The sequence below is a fragment of the Megalobrama amblycephala genome, linkage group LG3 (assembly GCF_018812025.1).
Source record: "Megalobrama amblycephala isolate DHTTF-2021 linkage group LG3, ASM1881202v1, whole genome shotgun sequence".
Classification (NCBI taxonomy): domain Eukaryota; kingdom Metazoa; phylum Chordata; class Actinopteri; order Cypriniformes; family Xenocyprididae; genus Megalobrama; species Megalobrama amblycephala.
The window spans coordinates 20,117,797-20,138,626 of NC_063046.1; the positions used below are offsets into that span (position 1 = coordinate 20,117,797).

Genomic DNA, 20,830 nt, shown 5'->3' on the forward strand with positions numbered 1-20,830 from the left:
AAGTTTTATTAATTGTCGGTTTTGTCGTGTACCGCGTGATGACGTAAAACCACTCATTTAGATTTCTGAAAGGGTTTATTTTTATTTTTATTTATTTTTTATTAAACAATACAAAACATCAGAGCATTAAATCAATAGATACATGTAAAACACAAAAAAGAAAAATATACAAACACAGATATGTTGCCAGGGTAATAAAACAACAATGCAATATAGGCTATGTAAACCTTAAGAGGACAAAAAGGATGAATAAAGAGAAACAGTTTTCATAGCTTTGGTATTAATAGAGCATTGGATAGTATCTCTGAATAGAGAAAAGAGAGGTTTAGAGCCAGGAAATTTTTGTTTATGTAGACTATGTGAAATTTAGCCAGTAGGAAACACAAATTAATTATGTAATATTTCCCTATTTTCTCTTTAGAGTAGTCGAACAATCCAAAGAAAACATCTTTAAAACCGAAAGAAAAGTCACTTATAAAATATGATTGGATAAACAATAACACATCTGACATTGCCAAAACAAGTGAATGAAATCTTCCTCAGCAGAATGACAGAAAGAACAATTCACTTCAATATCTGACTTAGCCTATATTTCTTAAGAAATGCTTTGGTCGGGTAACATTTGTGAATTAATTTAAATGTTATTTCTTTTACTTTATTAGTAAGCAGATAGATAGGCCTACTTATGCGACAAGGACCACACTTTCTCCCACTGTAAATTCTCTACATTATTCCAATATGGTATTATATAGGCCTAAGGAATTGTCAGATTTCTGAACGGGTTCTTAAAGAAAGAGATTTTGATGATTCAGTTGATTGTAAGACTCTTCTATGGTGTATGCTTCAGTTCATTTCAGAATTTCACTGTGTAACTCTTAGAATATTTAGTTTGTCTTTTTGCTTGTAAATGTTATATTCTTTGTTGCGATAAAATCACTGCGCTGATAGATTGCATTGTCGGAGAAAAATATAATGAATAAAGAAGAAAATGAAAAAGAACCGGTTCATTGAAACGATGTGTTCAAAAGAACCGATTCGCGGAAAATAATTTACTCTCATCACTACTGTACGAACAGAGCGTGAGTTCCGCATAAAGCCGGAGGCTGGACTGTACCATTCATTCATCGAGAGGGGACCTGCCTTCACGTTAACGCTTACAGTCAGACACGTGAACTGGCGTTTATTTGTTTTATTAATAAATTGGAACGAGGTTAAAAATGAAAACATGTTATGTGCTACAGAGTGGATACCTTGATGGCAAACTGATGTCTAATAACATAGGCGACTCGTTATTTGCAGTGGGTGGGTTTGACTGAGTAAACAAACAATACTGCTTCCATAGGAAGCTCATATTCTTTAAATTAGGATACAGAGAGATACTTATATAACACAAGTGCTAATAGACAGATCACTGACGCCACTGTTGTAAGCTCAGATTCAGTATTTATTTACAGGATCAACCCTGATCTATTAAAAAACAGCAGAATAATAAAAACACAAACAATACAGAAGTTCCCTGTTTTAGGTAATGTATTTCTGTATAAAGAATAGGCTTTGAGTCATCTATTTTTTTCAGCATTTTTATCAGATAAATATATACTCTCACAGAACAATAAATTGAGTCTACTTTTATATTTATACATATAAAGCAGTGTACATCCAAGGACTTAAGGCGTTAAAACATAAGGTTGCATTTCTATGTCATCCTTCCATTGAAGACTATGTTAGTCAGAGTAATGAGGTCCATTGAGCTGAGAGGGTACACATAAATTAGAACTACAATCAACTTTCCATTACACTCTGCCTCATGTAAGTAACATTCTGTTAGAAGATCATTTCAGTGTGGAGAAAAAGCTTAGGGCAGCGAGTGTAAACGCTCATTACAGTAATGACTAGAATTCATCTAAGCCTTCATCACAATTCCTATGTGCACAAACAGATGATAAGCAATGATAGAGGATCAAAAATGCATGTCTTTCAGTAGATTTTATACCAAGATTCAGTCTGTGAACTGGTCAGCCAACTGGGATGAAATCTGAACGGATAGAAGGTAAAACACCTGCATCAGTACACGCGTGTTTTCAAGCCCTTGTAAAAAATTAGAAATTACTGTTATGATAAAATGAGCCTGGAAATGGGGAAATATAATCAGAAAGCAAAAAAAGAGCTATAAGAAAACAATGTGCATTAGCAATTTCACTAGCTGACAGAAGGATGGTAGAAAAATAAAAAAAAACATACAAATAGAATATGACTAATGTCAGCAAACAAATCTCAATATGCACGGTCAGGGCAAATAATGCCACAGCAAACCAACTGTTTTAGTTAACCATAGAAAATTTGCTTTCTGCTCATTTTTGCATGTTAGTTTCCATAATGCATTGATTCACAACAACCCATGTCTGTCATAAAAGTGGTTTTTAAGATCAGTAAAACCTGAATTGTACATGGTCACACTTGATTTTTGCATTGTTACGGAGCATAGTAGACGTTACAAAGTGCTCTCATTTGCCTAGTTCCTTATTTCAGAGCTACTTTTGCGATATGGTTCAATTGAATAAAAAAATAGGTTATTTCGCATACGTTGCTAATCTCTCTTGATGAGGACAGGGCTGAGCGCATTCAGACTATCTGAATATTATGACAATGTATAACTGAGGTAAAACAAACCTGTGTTGAAACAGACTATGTCAGATAATTGCAAATCACATAAAAATGAATAGCATCAATCCTAATCGATGAATGGGTGTATATAGAACTAAATATAACCATTTTATTATTAAAAAAATGAAATATAGTGAGAAGAAGAAATACAACATTAATGGCCCAAGTTATTTTCTGACAATTTCAACCACTGATTTTACTGATAATTTGTTACGAGTTAAATTCTGCAGCAAAAATGTCAGTAATGAAGACATCTTAGGCATCAAACTGAGATATAGATTGTGTATTTATGTTAATGTTTTTACTGTCGAATAATATCAGCCCTCCACCAAGTAGAACTGATGACTAAAGAAAAATAAAATGACAGCATGACATATTAGGTTGGAGATTGCCATAACTAAACATGATGATGTAATGGAAAAGAAATAATCACGGTCTGCATTAAGTTTTCAGAGGTATATGCATCTCAGTAGTCGCTGTGAGTTGAGCAGCACACTGATTCAGTCCAGTGACTTACCGATCCCTGCTAATCATATTCTAAGCACTTTTAACCACTCCCAAACATTGGGCAGTACGTTCGACCTCATCAAATCAGGCCATTTGGCTTAGTTTTTTTTTTTTTTTCTTCTGTATATTCCAACCAGCAGAAAACAGAATTCCTTGTGAACGTTATGATACGCTGGATCAGTGTAACATGGGCTCTGAATCAATATGGCTTGCACTGGTAAAGCACTGACTGATTTTTGTTATAAAAAACCTTTGGGTGTTAAAAGAAGATTGCATTTTAACATGAATTACAAGACTAGATGTATGTCAAACATCAAGTAATAAAAATGAGCGAATTAGCCTGTACTAACAGAAGACTGTTCTGTTTCTATGCAAATTCAAAACAGCAGAATGCCGACAGCCATTTCCAACCAAATTAGCCAGAGTGGAATCACAAAACACTGTAAATAAACAACATTTCTGCAATGAACAACCTTCAAGACAACCTCTTCTATGAATTATAGAGTAGAAACCATTGCCAAAATCTCGTCAAAGCTTTTGGTACTGGAAACATTAAGTATAAACAACACCAACATGAAAAAAAAAAAAAAAAAAAAAAATCATGACCACATTGTTTGTGGCCGCTCACTCTAGCAAGCAAGTCTCTGAATCCAAATCCATCAGGAACCCCAAGCTCAAATGATGGTCAAATAGCCACTACCTGTTTTGAACGGTCCCTGAGCTACTTCTGGCCACACAGTCTATCAATAGCGCATTCAAAGGAAGCAGCTCACTGACCACTGGGTCCAAAATATTTAAGTCAAGGAAGAGAATGAAAGAAAAAAACAAACAAAAAAAAACAGGCTCCTCGTGACTGTGTGAAACATTTCAGCCCTTAAGGACCCTGTGTTCCGTCTGTAGATGATCCGTGCCCACCCATGTTTCCCTGACACTGGCTCATTCTGTCCTGGAGGTGGAGCACTGGCTCACTCATGGACATCCCAAATTTCAGAAAGCAGTGGCGGGAGTTTCTTGTCTTGGAGGCGCAGAGCAAAGACTTGCTCTGAGTGGACGCTGCTCAGTGTGCGGAGGCTGACCAGCTTCATCAGCATACGGGGAAACATCAGATGATCCTTTGGTGGAAATTAAAGAGTAGTGGATGATTAGGAATACATAGTAATAGCAAAACCTTATCAGTCGTACAGTGTTGCTAAAACTATTAAAAATCTTTTCTTTAATTGAAATAAAGCTGAAATAAAACAAAAACTATTTTCATCAGGCAATTTTTTATTTATTTTGTAAAAATAAAACAAGTTTAGTAAAATTACTAAAACTGAAATAAAACTAAATTCAAGCTAAAAAGAAATATTTAAAAAACAAAAATGAAAGCACGTAGCAAAATTACTAAAACTAAAAATATAAAAATAAAACATCATTTAAAACATTAATAAATACTATAATATTATATAAATAAAACTAAAATAATACTGGTTATAGTCAATTGTTATTGCATGTTATTGATGCAAGGGTCTGCAATCATCTGTGCCACCTACTGGACATAATGGACACAACAGGCAAAATATATAGTGGTCCTTTGACAAACTAATCAAGAAACACTACTGTTATGTTGGGGTCATTAAGATTTTTCTATTTTAAAGAAATCATTACTTTTATTCAGCAAGGATGCATTAAAATGATCAAAAATGACAGTAAAGACATTTATAAAGTTACAAAAGATTTCTATTACAAATAAATGCTCTTTTGAACTTTCTATTCATTAAATAATCTTGAAAAAAAAAATAAATAAATAACAGTTTCCACAAAAATTATAAACAGCAAAATGGATTTTATCATTGTTAATAGGGGTGTAACGGTACATGTATTCGTCCCGAACCGAACGGTACGGATGTCACGGTTTTGGTGCATGCAGTCACATGATGAATACAGTTGGTCACAGGCGATCGAACCTCCGATCCAGAACGGGGCACGCATGGTAATGCAACGCTGCCTGCTACCAGTAAAAAGCGCAGAAGAAGAAGAAGAGATAGATGATCCATTGTTATGTTTACATGTGGGCTGCGTCCAAAAACTGGAAAATGCAGCCTTCGGAGGGCACATTTCAAGGTAGGAAGGCATCAAGGCACGTCCGAATCTAATGTTGGCTTCACTTCCTATTTCCTGAGATACCTTCATCTGATCGATTTTTGAAGGCAGCATAGATGCATCCTTCGCTGTCTTTGATATCCTACAATCCTGTGCGTTCCATTCTGTGACAGTTGAGCTTGAAAAATAAAGATGGCGTCCAAAAATTGCATTTGCTGGTCAGTTTGTGTGGAAATGTACGCCTTTGTCCAATGTTTTCCACTTTTGATGTCATTTCTTGCGAGAAATTACTACTGTAGTAATTAAATATTTGTTTAGTTCTCACCAAAGCTCGTGCTATTTTGCTGTAGATCATTAAACTGTTACTCTTCCTCAGAAGTCTGCCCGAAATCAGTTTCGTGGGGTGCCTTCAAGCACAAACGCTGCCTTACACCAACATGTTTGTGTACCGTTACACCTCTAATTGATAATAATAAAGAAATATTTCTTGTGCACCAAATCAGCATGTTAGAATGGTTTCTGAAGGATGACACTGAAGACAGGAGTAACATACATCATGGGAATAAATTACATTTTAAAATCTAACAGGTATTTTAAATGAGGTAAATCATACTCACATTGGGTCGTTTTATTCTGATGTAAGAGTGGAGGGCGTCCACATATGGCTGCTGTAGTCTTTCCACTAACTCGTGATCCTGCACGTTCGGTCGGTCTGACCACATACATACACACAAACACACACACAAGACAAGAATAGTAAGACTGACTGATGCAAATGAATGATGCTGCATTTCATTAGTTTTGTACTAAATTGCCTTGGGAAAGACTGTTGGACGAATCATTACAAGTCTTAAAATAAACCAACAGCACACCAGATGGCAATCTCCATCTAACTAGTATCTACTAAATCTAATGGATGATAAAAAAATGGCTTCCCCTTTCAAAACTGAGCTAATGTTTCTCTCTAATCATAAAAGTTTAATAAACCCAAACTAGGATTAATAATTAGAATTCCATAAGAAAATGGTATATAAACATTCTTCTATAATTTAAGGTATATAAAACCTATTATAATTATTTTTTTGCTTTATTAAACCTTTCACCCATGAAAATATAGAAAAATGAAAGATATGAAAGATATTTCTTAATGTGAATAGGCCAAAATTTAAAGGATTAGTTCACCCACAAATGACATTTCTGTCATTAATTACTCACCCTCATGTTGTTCCAAACCCATAAGACCTTCGTTCATCTTCAGAACACAAATTAAGATATTTTTGATGAAATCGGGTTTCTGAACCACACATAGGCAGCAACATCATTGCACCTTTTGAGGTCCAGAAATGTACTAAAGACATCATTAAAATAATCCATGTTACTACAGTGGTTCAACCTTAATGTTATGAAGTGACGAGAATCCGTTTTGTGCGCAAAAACAAAATAATAACTACTTTATTCAACAAATTCTTCTCTCCCCTGTCATTCTCCTATGCTGCTGAAACCCTCGGATTTCATCAAAACATATCTTAATTTGTGTTCCGAAAAGGAGCAAAGGTCCTACTCCTTTGGGACGACATGAGGGTGAGTAATTAATGACAGACATTTTATTTTTGGGTGAACTAACCCTTTATTGCCTGATAAAACTCACCAAATGTCAAACAACATAATATTGGTTCTTGTGTGTCAAACTGACCTGCTGAGAAAATGTTGATAGCGATGAGCAAAGCGTACTCTGCCTCATCCAGGTGGAGGTCATTCATGCCTTTTGAAAACTCAAAGATGGGGTTGATGAACTCAAACTGCAGCCCTGCAGACAAGTCAGAGAGGACAGAGATCAGAAAAACAGGTCTCAAATAAAACCACACTGAATGTAAAAACCCTTCTATTCTGGTTCTTATATACATCAGGCAAGTTTAAAATCGAGCACCAATACAACATTTTAAACAGTACCTGCTTTGGCAAAATCTTCTTTATTGTAACTGAAGTCTTTGAGGAAGGTGATGCTGTCTATCGCTGGGTTATAACGCCTAGAAGTCTCTAGCAGCATGATCTACAGCAGAAAAGAAAGTAGAACATGTATGTAAAACAAGCAGTACAGGCTGTGATTGGTTTTTCTTGAAAAACAAAACTTGACACCAGGTGGCATTTTTTCTAAAGTACTTCCCGTTACAAAACAACAGCAGAAAGAAGTCTGGCGAACAAATGTGTTCCATCTGTGCACACAAAAACAGCAACAGAACATGACTGAAAACAATGTGTGTTAAGGGTCAGTCAGTCTAACCTCTATAGTTGAGGTCTTCAGCAGGGCGATCTGGTCCTCTCGGGTGAGCTCCAGGAAGCCAGGCAGCTGTTTAGCAAAGTCTACAATCTCCTGCACAGACATGATGGCCAGCTCAGTGAAATGAGCAAACCGCTGTTGTCGAACCTCTCGGTTAAGTGGGTCCTGACTCTGTGGCCATGGCTGAAAAAAAAAAAAAAAATGCATTAGAGATTTAGAAATCAAATACATGTCTTTCAAAGCAAGGGTAAAATGTACAGGCCAATTCATAGTTTTCAGTCACATGACTGGTACAGAGACCTGGAAAGCCAAACATCGATAGAACCGCAGCATAGGCCTATCAATTTTCCATCTGTTTCAAGCCACAAATATTTAGATCACCTCTCAAAAGAAGAAAAACAAATAGATGTGAACAAACTGCAAGTTTTGGGTACTTGCAATCCACATACAGCACCTGCCACAATATTTCAATCACTAAAAACACTGAGGACATTCTAAAACAATTAACATATTGTGATATTAAAAGATCAAATTCAATCTTCACCTTATTGATGACGCATACTATATATACAGGCAAGCAGATGTGAACAGCCTAAATTGCACGTTAAGCCTTTTTTAATATTATATATTATTTTTGCGTTCATATTCTGGCTTCAAATGCTTGCCTATTGATAATGTTTAATAAGGGGTATGGTGAATTTGGTCTTCAAATATCACTCTCTTAATGCATTATGCCACAGGAAGCATTTTCTTTTTAGTGGTTTAACATTTTATTTAATTTAGTGGTTTTTCACTTAACATGCAATTTAGTATGTTGCGTTCATATTCTGGGCGCATGCATTCATCAATAAGGTGTACACTTAAAGTCCCCATGAAATAAAAATTTAAAAAGGTTAGTTCACCCAAAAATGAAAATTCTGTCATTAATTATGAATTGAGCGGTTTAGTCCAAATTTTCTGTCACTTTATACGATAAATGGATTTAATTTAGGCTTTTTTTTCACATCAGCGATGTGCGAGTTGATGAATGTTTATGTGTGAATAAAAGCCTAAATTCAATCTGTTCATCATATAAAGCGATCGTGTCTCTTCAGAAAATTTTGTCTAAACCACTCGATTCATATGGATTGGTTTTAAGATCTCTTTATGAACTTTTTGAAGTGTCAAAGTGGTAGTCACGTAGCTGTTTATGGAGTGACAGAAAGCTCTCAGATTTCATCAAAAATATATTAATTTGTGTTCTAAAGATGAACGAGTCTTACGGGTTTGGAACGACACGAGAGTGAGTAATTAATGACAGAATTTTCATACAGTGTAAATATACTTTACACAGTCTGCTTCAGTCCAGAGACACGATAGCACAGAGTGGATCATATACGTCAGTCAGTGTATACCAGAAAACGTATAGGACCCATTTGAATTTTGCACAGAATGCTGTATTTTAAAGCGATATGGAGGAAATTATGAGGAGAAACGGTTAGAGATTAGGAGGAATCTGTGGCTTTACTGAGCTTGACAGCTCTAGCCAAGTTGTGATATAAACGAAACGCTATTTGCTATTTTACAAAAGGGGAGGAGCTGTTCAATATGTCCCGCCTTGTCTTCCTGTTTCAGTAGAAACGACTTCAACACATTGAATAATGCTGGACACTTCAGTGGGTCTTTTAAGGGATAGTTTCACCCAAAAATGCACACAAGTTGTTCCAAACCTCTATGAATTCTTTCATCTGCTGATAGGCCCCATTAACTTCCATAGTATGGAGGGGGAAAAAAAATACAATGGAAGTCAATGGGAACTATCTTTTTAATTTGATGTTTTAATATCACTGTTTTGGCATATTAGTACAAACCTGGTACAAATAACTGGCAGGCAGCAGAGGAAAGCCTTGTTTTGCCTTCCAGGTGGGTGTTCCTATAACACCGTGTCTTCACCAGACAAATCGACCATTGCAGCACTTGGACTATGTCAGAAATAGAACGGGGAATCCGTTTGCTGTCGGGAATTTGTTGTGTCCCATCGCGCCGCGCCGCATCCAGTGTAGACAATATCACTGATTATAATGGGTTCCATTGTCTTTTGACACGACGCTCGCGTCTGGTGTAGACACGGTGTAAGGGTGTGGCGTCATGTGAAAACTATGAATTGTAGTTTGATAAACAACAAAAGCCAAGCTACAGTCTCATGTTCTAGGTCTGTTAGTCCGACTTCACAAAAGCAAGAATGACGAATTACTGTTTTAGTCTGCTTGAGAACGAACTCTTAAATTGCACATAAATGCACTTACAGTGACTTTAGGCCGATCGAGAAAAGAGCGTTTGTTGCACTGCTTCTGCATGGCCACCAGCTTTTCGATCATCTCCTGCTGTTCAGGAGCCAGAGGGGGCATCTCAGGGGCAGGGCTGGGTGTTGCCACTGTAGAGGTACGTGCCGTCTCTTCTTCCTGTTTTTTCATCTTCTTCAGTCGGATCTGCTCTTCTGACAGCACACCTATAAGAGACAGAGAGATAAAGCTGCTAACAGAATGATAAGCAAAACAAGCAGCACAATCACAATTTCATATGGACATACCATAACAGATAAGATAAAAGATTTGATGACAGCTGTATGGACTACTTGAGACATCCATGTTTGATGAAAAAAGCCAGACATGGCTGCCGCTCAAAAGATTGGTCAATAAGATTGTTTAATTAATATAAATTAATGCTTTTATTCAGCCAGGATGCATTAAATTGATCAAAAATGACAGTAAAGACGTTTATAAAGTTACACAAAATTTCTATTTCAAATAAATGCTGTTCCTTCCATTCATCTTAAGCAGCACAACAGTTTTTAACATTGATACTAATACAAAATGTTTCCTGAGCATCAAATCAGCATATTAGAAGGATTTCTGAAGGATCACGTGACACTGAAGACTGGAGTAACGACTGCTGAAAATCTGACTGACCCCAAACTTTTGAACGGTAGCGTAGATGTTGATGGTCAAAGAGCGTCACTCACATTGCTCCAGCATGCCCGCCTCCCTGCACTTGCGCAGACGGCACTGCTGACACTTGCGGCGCATGTACATGTCCATCTCGCAACGGCCAGAGTTCTTGCAGGTGTACTGAGCTCCTTTGATCACGCTGCGTCTGAAGAAACCTTTACAGCCCTCACAGCTCAGCACATTGTAATGAAAGCCAGATGCTTTGTCTCCACATACGCTACACACCTCATTTCCCAACATCTTGGGAGCAGGGCCCTTCTTTCTCTTCACTGGCTGACCCTCTGCACAAACACACACAGGACAGAGACACCATGAGCTTTGCAATTCCAAAGCAACATACACATTAACTAACGCATTTTTATTTACTCAAGATAGGCCAGTTCATCCACACATACTGTATACACATACTCATGCTGACACGCATTTTTATACATGAGTAAAAGTCCCATGTCCCACATTATGTAACAGGTAAAGTTCAACTTATTATCTGAATCATTTTACGCTATAAGCAACATGAAGCTTATTATCTATGACATGAGTCCAGAAGTATCCTCCAGCTGTTCAATCTCACCTGGTGCAGGGGTGTCCTCTGAGGGGTACATCTTGATGTCGTTGGGCTCCATGAGCAGCGTGTCGTTCAGCTCATTGTGTGATGTGCTGTATGGGGCCGTCTGACTGAGATTCTCCTGTTTCACTTCTGCTGTCGCTGCTGAAGGGCCCTCTTTACTGGCACAGCACAGAGAGTCCCCTGTACACACACCAACAACACATTTCTTTTAGGGCTGGGTCTGATGATTAACGAGGGGTCCAACACCCTACTCTTTAATTAGTAAGAACAACTAGATTTTCCTTCCTTAGATATTTTTTAATATAGCACGGCATACACATGCAGACAGATGACTTTCGGTCTTGTCACGTGCTGCATTTTTCACTCTATTATTACACAGGGAGTCCTTAAAGCGTTAGTTCACCCAAAAACTAAAAATTTTAAATTAAAAAAAAAAAAAATGTTTAGATTTCATCAAAATGATCTTCATTTGTGTTCCGAAGATGAACAAAGGTCTTATGGGTTTGGAACAGCATGAGGGTGAGTAATTAATGACAGAAATTTCATTTTTAGGTGAACTAACACTTTAAGACTAGTCATTGAAGCAAGAAACTGACTAGATTTGAAAATATGTTGTTTTTATACTTTTCTAGTTCTAATGGATGACAAATCACTGCGACTATTACACATCACACAACCAACAACACGCATTAATATAGAACACATATTGATATAACCTATTTTTCTGTATTAATTGATTAATTACAAACATTAACACAACCAGGTCTAAAAGGCATGAATTTTTTGGGAAATTCCATCACTGGTAACATTTCTATTATTAAAGCTCATGACAGACGCTTAGCACTCTACCCATATGTTAATGTTCAGAAAGTATGGACAGTGCCCAACAAATTTTTAAATAATAAAATGAAAGAAGCCAATTCAAAAATCCCTCATCATTATTACCCTTGCAATAAATATTCAGGTAAATTTAACTTAAATGTTTTACCACTGGGCTCCTTCTGCCAAAGGAAAAAGAAAGTCTCTTATTTTATTTCTGCTCTTACACCAAATATTTCTGGCTTTAAATTTTAGCATCCTTATTTCTTGTGGGTTTTTTTCAGATGTGTAACAAAAACATCCAGCATTATATTTTTTGTTGAAATTTAAGTTAAGTTTTGCAAATAATGAAAAAGCCAAGAATGATCATAAGTTAAAAAAAAATCTTAAAGCTGAATAAATAAGCTTTCCATTGATGTATGGTTTGTTAGGATATGACAATATAGCCAAGATACAACTATTTGTAAATCTGGAATCTTAGGGTGCAAAATAAATCAAAATATTGAGAAAATCTCCTTTAAAGTTGTCCAAATGAAGTCTATAGCAATGCATATCCACTCACAAAAATACATTTTTGATATATTTACAGTAGAAAATTTAGTGTGAGTAAGTGTGAGTAAATGGTGGCAGAACTGTCTCTTTAAGCAACACTAGCACAATGTCTAGCATCACTTGGTTTGATATTTTGCTATTAATACAATAAAATTCATGCATTATCAAACACAATTACTTTTAAGTAACTGGTGCCAAGGTGATTTTAGTGGATATATGAAGTCAGTTTCTCAAGTTCACAAAACCTTTGGTGAAATGTTTTGCTTAAAATAAGCTTGTGTTATTTTTCTTAGAAATAAATGGCACTTGGTTTGATATTTTATTATCAAATGCAATGACATTCATACATTTATAGGTGTGACTAAAGTGTTCATGTTCTGGCAGCTTCTGATTTTTATCTACGCTTTAAATGTGAACATTTTCACTCTCTAGTAAAAGAGAAACGAAAGTCTTACCATGACCAACATCAGTGATATCAGTCGTAGAAAGGGTGGACATCTTCCACACGGCCACTTGTCATAACGAACCAACACTGCACCTGCAGAGCACAATAAAAGGCAAAGTTGAAGCCTTGAAAAACTGCCTGTTTGTGTCAATGATTCTGATTATAATATTCAGTCACAAGAACTACCGACACTAACTTCAACTAAATTCAATACTAAATCAAAACCACGTATAGAGTAGAACAGCACCTGACAGACTCCAGGTCAGTCACGTAATATGGGCAGCAGTGGTCTGCCACTCTCACTGAGAATAAACGCATGCAATGCTGATCTTCACTAATGACTGTCAGTACAGTTCCTTAAGTAGTCACACTTCTGTACGGAAAGCTCACAAAAACTACACAGTCATCCTTTCATATCATGGGAATTTTTTTTTTAAGCTAAAATGTGCAAAGCAAAAAAGAAGAAAAGTTGAGAAATATTAATTCATTGAGTGTTTTTGCCAACTAAGCGTGCTCTATGAACTACCTACTTGAGAATAGGAATTGAAAGTGCAAAAAAATTGGACTCATGGGTGTTGCTTTGAGAGTTTTAGGAAACAGAGATTTTTAACAGAGATGGAGATCTGAATTGGGGAAGAATGCTTTGGATAAAGGCTCGATCACATTAACCCTGACATGACAAAATATTTGCCTAATGGAATTTTCCTGATGGACTTCCAATGGTGGAAACATTTCACAAAGTGAATTTCGCATCAGTTAAATTTTGGTGAACTTTGACATGCAAAAACCGCAGAGCTAACCAATAGCAAGTTACTTGGTCTGGCAGTGACCTCTGTGTGGGCAGTCCACAACCACATGCAGGTCCTGCCTACTTTGCCAGTGAAACTTTGTTGTGCAAGGGTAAAAGTGGCCATTCCTTAAGAATGTAAAGCAAAAAAGCTGATTCAATTCTACAATGTGCCCTTATCAGCGAAAAGGGAAAAGAACCATGACTCACAAAAATAAATTATCACTAGAAGAAAAAAAAAAGTAAACTGCATTTCAGACTAAATAACTTCTAGTGGTGTAACGGATCACAAAACTCACGGTTCAGATCATATTACGGTTTTCGAGTCACAGATCCGATCAGCAAAAAATAAATAAAATACATGAATAAATAAATAAAATACAAATAAAAATGAGGGGTTTTAAGACAAATGTAACTTTATTTAACTTAAAAAAACACTTTAAGTACTTTGATACCACAGCAAAAACTGACATGAGAACAGACAGTAAAAATGAGAATACACAAATTAAAACAAACACTATAGAACAGTTACCAATAAAATTAGGTCTAACAGTAGTATTCATGTACAGAAATGTAATAATATAAATATAATTGTAATTACACTGCATGCACAGTGTTCTCACTGTATAAATTAAATATAGATTAATCATTGTTAAAGTTGTTTTGTTGTTTGACAATTAATGACAGTTATTTTTAGGCTGCGGTCACTAAATGCATGGAACCCATATACGAATGCATGGAACCAATATGATGAAACACATGTGACAGCATACAAGAACACTTGTAGAGACAATGATTTTGAGATCACTTTGTGTGTACGTACCCGTTCAAGCTCAAGGAGTCGCGAAACAGAGCTCGATTATGTGTTTGTGCGACATCTGAAAGGCGCCTCTGTGAGCGTGCATGCTTTGAGTGTGCGCACAGAAAACAATGTGCGACTGCGAAATTTGCCTCTTCTTGCATTAAATTGTTTAAAAACGCTTGAGTTTTTTAAATTGGTAAGACATGTGCAACATGTGCAAACATGTGCAAAAAATAAACATTCACTATGGCTTAACGCAGTTAAAGGTGCCCTAGAATGTTCTTTCACAAGATGTAACATAAGTCTAAGGTGTCCCCTGAATGTGTCTGAAGTTTCAGCTCAAAATACCCCAAGGATTTTTTTTTATTAATTTTTTTAACTGCCTATTTTGGAGCATCATTAACTATGCACCGATTCAGGCTGCGGCCCCTTTAAATCTCGCACTCCCTGCCCCCACTATAAAACAGTGCATAAACAAAGTTCACACAGCTAATATAACCCTCAAATGGATCTTTACAAAATGTTCCTCATGCATGCTGCATGCATGGATCGGATCATGTGAGTATAGTATTTATTTGGATGTTTACATTGATTCTGAATGAGTTTGAGGCTGTGCTCCGTGGCTAACGGGCTAATGCTACACTGTTGGAGAGATTTATAAAGAATGAAGTTGTGTTTATGAATTATACAGACTGCAAGTGTTTAAAAATGAGAATAGCAACGGCTCTTGTCTCACCGTGAATATAGTAATAAGCGCTGGTAACTTTAACCACATTTAACAGTACATTAGCAACATGCTAACAAAACATTTAGAAAGACAATTTACAAATATCACTAAAAATATCATGTAATCATGGATCATGTCAGTTATTATTGCTCTGCCATTTATCTACCAATATCTGCCATTTTTCGCTATTGTTCTTGCTTGCTTGCTTACCTAGTCTGATGATTCAGCTGTGCACAGATCCAGACGTTAATACTGGCTTGTGTAATGCCTTGAACATGGGCTGGCATATGCAAATATTGGGGTCATATTAATGATCCCGACTGTTACGTAACAGTCGGTGTTATGTTGAGAGTCGCCTGTTCTTCGGAGGTCTTTTAAACAAATGAGATTTACATAAGGAGGAGGAAACAATGGAGTTTGAGACTCACTGTATGTCATTTCCATGTACTGAACTCTTGTTATTCAACTATGCCAAGGTAAATTCAATTTTTGATTCTAGGGCACCTTTAAGAACCAGGGGGCCTGGTTCGTATGGATCATGGATCAACCGTGATCTGTTACACCCCTAATAACTTCTCATAAAATACCCAACTATTTGTTAAAATCCATTCGTTATAACTGTCTAACTAGAGTGCCTGAGGTCCCGGCTCCATTATTTTGATCACTTATTTTCTAAAGTTTAGTTGTACCATACAAAAACTATTTATTTCATGTTTTAATTTTCTTAAATATTAATAGATTTATAAAATTGGCAATCAGCAAGAATTTTAAATCTGGTGTATATTTATGCTGATATACCAATAAGCTCCGTTAAATAATGAATTAGGCTATTACACAGACAGTTTACACATGCTAACATCTGGAACATTAGCATGACACAATCTAACTATGAATATAAAAAGTAGATTTGAACATTAAGGTAAAGTGAACAAAAAAAAAAGTCACATCTTTTCAGCATACAACAAAAACACTCCAGATGTATTGATATGTGTAGAGTGTGTGCATATATGGGTGCTAAAGCACGTTAATGTGAGTGAGAGCCCTACTTACCCCTAGAATGATGATTTGTTATTGTCCATCCATGTTGTTCCCTGCGTCACTAGCAGCACATCGTGTTTTTCCTCTCCAATAGTCTGGATGCCATCGGAGAAAACTTCTCTCCTATAATAGACTCTTCTGTGCCACAGCTTTCTGACTGACAGCAAAACAAAGAGAGGAAAACAAGAATGACTTCGGTTTGGAGGTTCCAAAGATGAGGTTTTCAGAAGAATTATTTAAAAAACAAGCAAGCAAGAGAGAAAACAAGCAAATGGAAAGAATGACAGAAGAGAAGGTGAATGAGTAAGTAAGACAGGGAGAGAAGGAAAAAGGAGGGAGAAAAAGAGAGCAAGAGAGCACATGAGAGGTTACTAGCGGTCATTCACATGACTGTGAAATCCCCACAGAGGCCTTAGTTCAAACCTCCACCTTTTATGAGTGTCTCCCAAAGCATCTTTATCACATCTTGGAATTTAATGCAGAAAGATATGGAGTCACTGAACAGATGCACAAAGAACATCCCAGTGGAAACACTTCAAATAAAAGGAAGACACTTATAGAAACCAGTCAGGGCACTCAAACCACAACATTCTGCAAAGCCTGGATATTTTTTATGGGTTTATTGAATAAAAAATAAGCAGTAATAGGAGTCCCGCAACTAGAAAGTTTGTGCTTTAACAGTCAGAATAACGTCAACCAGGGTACGACCCTGATGTTGTGTCATCCCACTGTTACACCTACACCATGAACAGATCAAAGTCCAGGTTATGTCACCGGTCATACAAAACTTAGAATTTAAATCAAATAAAATGGTAACTGCAACTATAAAAAGATAACAAGTCAGAAACTCTTAGCAGCCCAAGATAATAACGCACTTTCTGAACAATCATTTCTAATATACAAGCTGAAAAGTAAGATACACTTCTAAAGAAACACATTTTGTATGATAATCAGCACGCATGATATCAGCTGTAAGAAAAGACAATGGATCAGTTGTAAAATGGAGAAAGAATCCTGTCATTGTCTCAGATCCCCTTTGTTGGAAGGTTCAATGAATTGTATAGCTCCTATTCGAATTAAACAGTCACATTGAAAAAAATCACATTGAACATGACCCGATGTAAACCAGTGGAAGGCTTCTTTCAATGTCCAATGTTCTGCACTTATCAGTAGGCTGTTACCTTTGTCCTGTAAACCAGTGTGCTCTACATCTGCCAGATCAAGAGTCAGGTCATCTGCTGGCAGATATGATAACTGGATAGTGACAATGAACAATTGAAACAAGAGTAATGGGCCATTCATTCAGACCACTTTGATTCAGAAGAAATCTGTGTTTAAGTGCTGCCTGAAAGTTTCAAGCCCCAAAATAGGTTAAAGTTAAGATTGAGCTTATTTCAGGAAGTGGGGTTTTCCTATTCTGTACAAGCTTCCTCTAAATTTGTCATGAGAATTAAGAGGAAGAAACCCCTACTATACATAGGACGCAGATTCATAATGCAAAATGGTAGCATACGATTTAGTCTAAAAGTACAGCTGGGTTAGACTCTCAACACAGAACTACTTCTTACATTCTAAAATTAACCAAATTGCTACTGACAGATGCAAATAAGAAAAAAAGAAAAGAAAAGAAAAACAACAACAACAACAACAACAACAAAAAAACATAGATACTAAAACGGAGAAGATGTGCAGACTGGTTTCTACCCTGAAACAGACTATACCTATTACACCAAACTAGAAAGTGGTCTTTCATAGAAAATGCCCACAAATCTCTATGTACCATGCTCAACCACCTTTTCATGAAAAAGTATTCAATGGTAGGAGTGAGGTAAATCGATTATGAATTAGGAACTGTGTATCACACTTGTGGTATTGTGTTGAAGGCATAACTTTCTCCTCGACTGTAAACAAAACTTGTCAGACAAATAAATAATACAGCTAAAAACTGCTCTTTCACAAGCATACAAATGGCAATAGCTGTACAACAACTTCTAATGTCTTAACATATTTGAAAAACAAAAATGAAAAAAAAAAAAAAAAAAAAATGCTAAAATTTCACTTAATTGACTAAATATACAACACTCGTTGCAGCCAAGTGTGCTTATTTTCAGTGTGACATGTTGAAGTTAGGGTATAGGTTGCATGTAATCATACACATGTTTGATATTAATGTCACAACAGAAGTACCATTAGATCTTGTCTTTTTTATTGTGATGTAGATGTGAGTGTAATGGATTATCAAACAAAATATGGAGAAAAGGTGGAGACTTGGTTCTATGCATTAAAGGGTTAGTTCACCCAAAAATAACATTTCTGTCATTAATTTCTCGCCCTCATGTTGTTCCACACCCGTAAGTAAGACCTTCCTTCATCTTCAGAACACACATTAAGATATTTTTGATGAAATCCGAGAGGAATTCAGAGAGAGAGAGAGAGAGAGAGAGCGGAGAGAATACTTCTTGTAAACAAAAACAAAACAAAAATATCTTTATTTAACAATTTGAGCTGTTGTCATACGCAGTTGATGTAGTGAACACAGTTCAGTACTTCTGTGTTTATGTCCGAATGCAAACTCGGTATTGACCGGCTCCTGCGTTAGCATCACACGCACGAGTCGTGCTGCTCACTTGTACAGCATCAGCCAATACAGAGTTGACATTCGGACGTAAACAAGGAAGCCTGCTGTGCATTCACTTTGTCACAGCAGCTCAAATTGTTAAATAAAGTTATTTTTGTTTTGTTATTGCGCACAAAAAGTATTCTCGTCACTTCATAACATTAAGGTTGAACCACTGTAGTCATGTTAACTATATTAATGAAGTTTTTACTACTTCTCTGGACCTTGAATGTGGTAATTTCGTTGCTTTCTATGGGAGATAAAAAAAAAAAAATCCTAATTTGTGTTCTGAAGATGAACGAAGGTCTTGCAGGTTTGGAATGACATGAGGGCGAGTAATTAATGAGAGATATTTCATTTTTGGGTGAACTAACCCTTTAATTGTTGATTGGATTTTGAGATGTGGACTTTGCTCTCGAAAGTGGAAAGAAAATGAACAAGCTTGCAGGGGCGGGGTTTAAACGGACTAAATTATTGGAGAAATCCAGCATATATCACCAGAGAGAAGTCTGTCATTTCCACCAGAAGGTACAGTTATTACATTTTGATTGACTGACAAAAAAATTACGAGGTCAAAAAAGAAAAGAAACATCGACATAGATAAATCATTCACAATGAAATCTATAACATGCACATAGAAAGTAGATTGGGTGAATTTTCATTTCATGCCAATTTAAGAATACCAACACAACTGCAAATGTGATTATTGTTTTCAGTTATGTTGCACAACAATGAAAACTGTTTCAAAAGAATCAAGCATTGAGCTGATTGCAATCCCCAAAAAGCACAGACTAAAAGCCGGCCACTCCTCGCCTCAACTTGTTCCTCAATCCCACTCCGTGTTTTCCATGTTTCGTTTCCTGAACTAGAGAGAAACCCGTCGAGAGCGCTCCTGGAAACACCGAGTTCTTCAGACTTTCACAACCTGCTGGTCACTTGCAGGCAAGAGTCACATAACTACGTATCGATTCGCGAGTGAAAATAAATGCATTAAAAAACCCAGTGACCCTGCTGTGCTGTAATCTAATAATTAATAGCACATCTGTTATCTCACTCGACCTGTCAAATTAGAGGACCAGTGGAACAGTTGTATAACCAGCTCCAAATAACTCCATAACGGCTCTTTCACACGAATTTCTGTGAAGGGTTCAGGGTACGTTAACGGCTTTAGTCTGCACTCCATCCCAAATACTGTAACTCTGAGGATTAGCCTCTAATAAACTCAGGACAGATTACGGATTATAAAACTATATTGAACAGTAGTGTTAGTGGTAGCACTCATCAGCTAGCCAAAACACCCTGTTAGCCTTTGCACCTTAAAACAACACCGGCGTAATACAATAAACAATCCAAACAACTACCATCTGAACACTGACATTTTAAATCTGACAACTTTACGGTAAGTGTTCTCTGAAGCACAAGTGACAAGCGTTATATGAAGCACTGACAGACATGTCTCTCATCATGACAGCAGCTACATGAGCTAACATATTCCTCATTACACAGCCCCTGTACCGCGTAAACACTCATGTAACTCTCTCAAGAGATGGCGTGGTCAGATGAGAATAACGCTCATTTTTCTAGTGATACCTCGCTTTGCTGAAGATGACAAGATCTTTAATCCAGTACGGTGAACTTTACTCTGGCGATGTGAAGAGAGAAACGCCTAGGTAGGCCGTGGAGAGAGAGAGAGAGCTCTAAGATGGCTGCATACAAACACAGGACTGTTATTGTGTTGTGCCTTCAAAATAAAAGCCTTATTAGTGACAACGGCGTCACTTTGACAAACGGTTTATAAATATGTCGAAAATTCATTAAAAAAAAGAGAGTAAAAAAAACAACAACATTGTAAACGTGAATGTAGTAGACAGCTTTGAACAGACTTCAGTACTGGAAGATTGAAATTATTTTCTTTCAATAATAATTACTTTCACTTTGATAAAAATGAGTGCTATCG

General features: G+C 36.6%; 1 protein-coding gene across 1 annotated transcript; it reads right to left on the bottom strand.

Moving 5' to 3' along the window:
* Positions 1 to 1,426: 1,426 nt before the first annotated feature.
* On the bottom strand, positions 1,427 to 20,607 carry nr1h3 (nuclear receptor subfamily 1, group H, member 3). The gene is made up of 11 exons (XM_048184573.1): positions 20,464 to 20,607; positions 16,269 to 16,413; positions 12,913 to 12,995; positions 11,090 to 11,266; positions 10,533 to 10,799; positions 9,817 to 10,019; positions 7,535 to 7,714; positions 7,204 to 7,303; positions 6,947 to 7,060; positions 5,871 to 5,965; positions 1,427 to 4,283 (listed from the first exon to the last, which is right to left on the bottom strand). The coding sequence occupies exons 3-11, from the start codon at positions 12,953 to 12,955 to the stop codon at positions 4,137 to 4,139; spliced, it is 1,326 nt and encodes a 441-aa protein (XP_048040530.1). The 5' UTR covers positions 12,956 to 12,995; positions 16,269 to 16,413; positions 20,464 to 20,607; the 3' UTR covers positions 1,427 to 4,136.
* Between the last annotated feature and the right edge of the window lie 223 nt (positions 20,608 to 20,830).

Coding starts and splice junctions, on each gene's coding strand:
- nr1h3 (XM_048184573.1), bottom strand. CDS start 12,955: ATGTCCACCCTTTCTACGACTGATATCACTGATGTTGGTCATG. Junction 10,800..11,089: donor AGAGGACACCCCTGCACCAG/GTGAGATTGAAC, acceptor GTGTTTGTGCAG/AGGGTCAGCCAGTGAAGAGA. Junction 7,304..7,534: donor TGAAGACCTCAACTATAGAG/GTTAGACTGACT, acceptor TTTCTGCTGTAG/ATCATGCTGCTAGAGACTTC.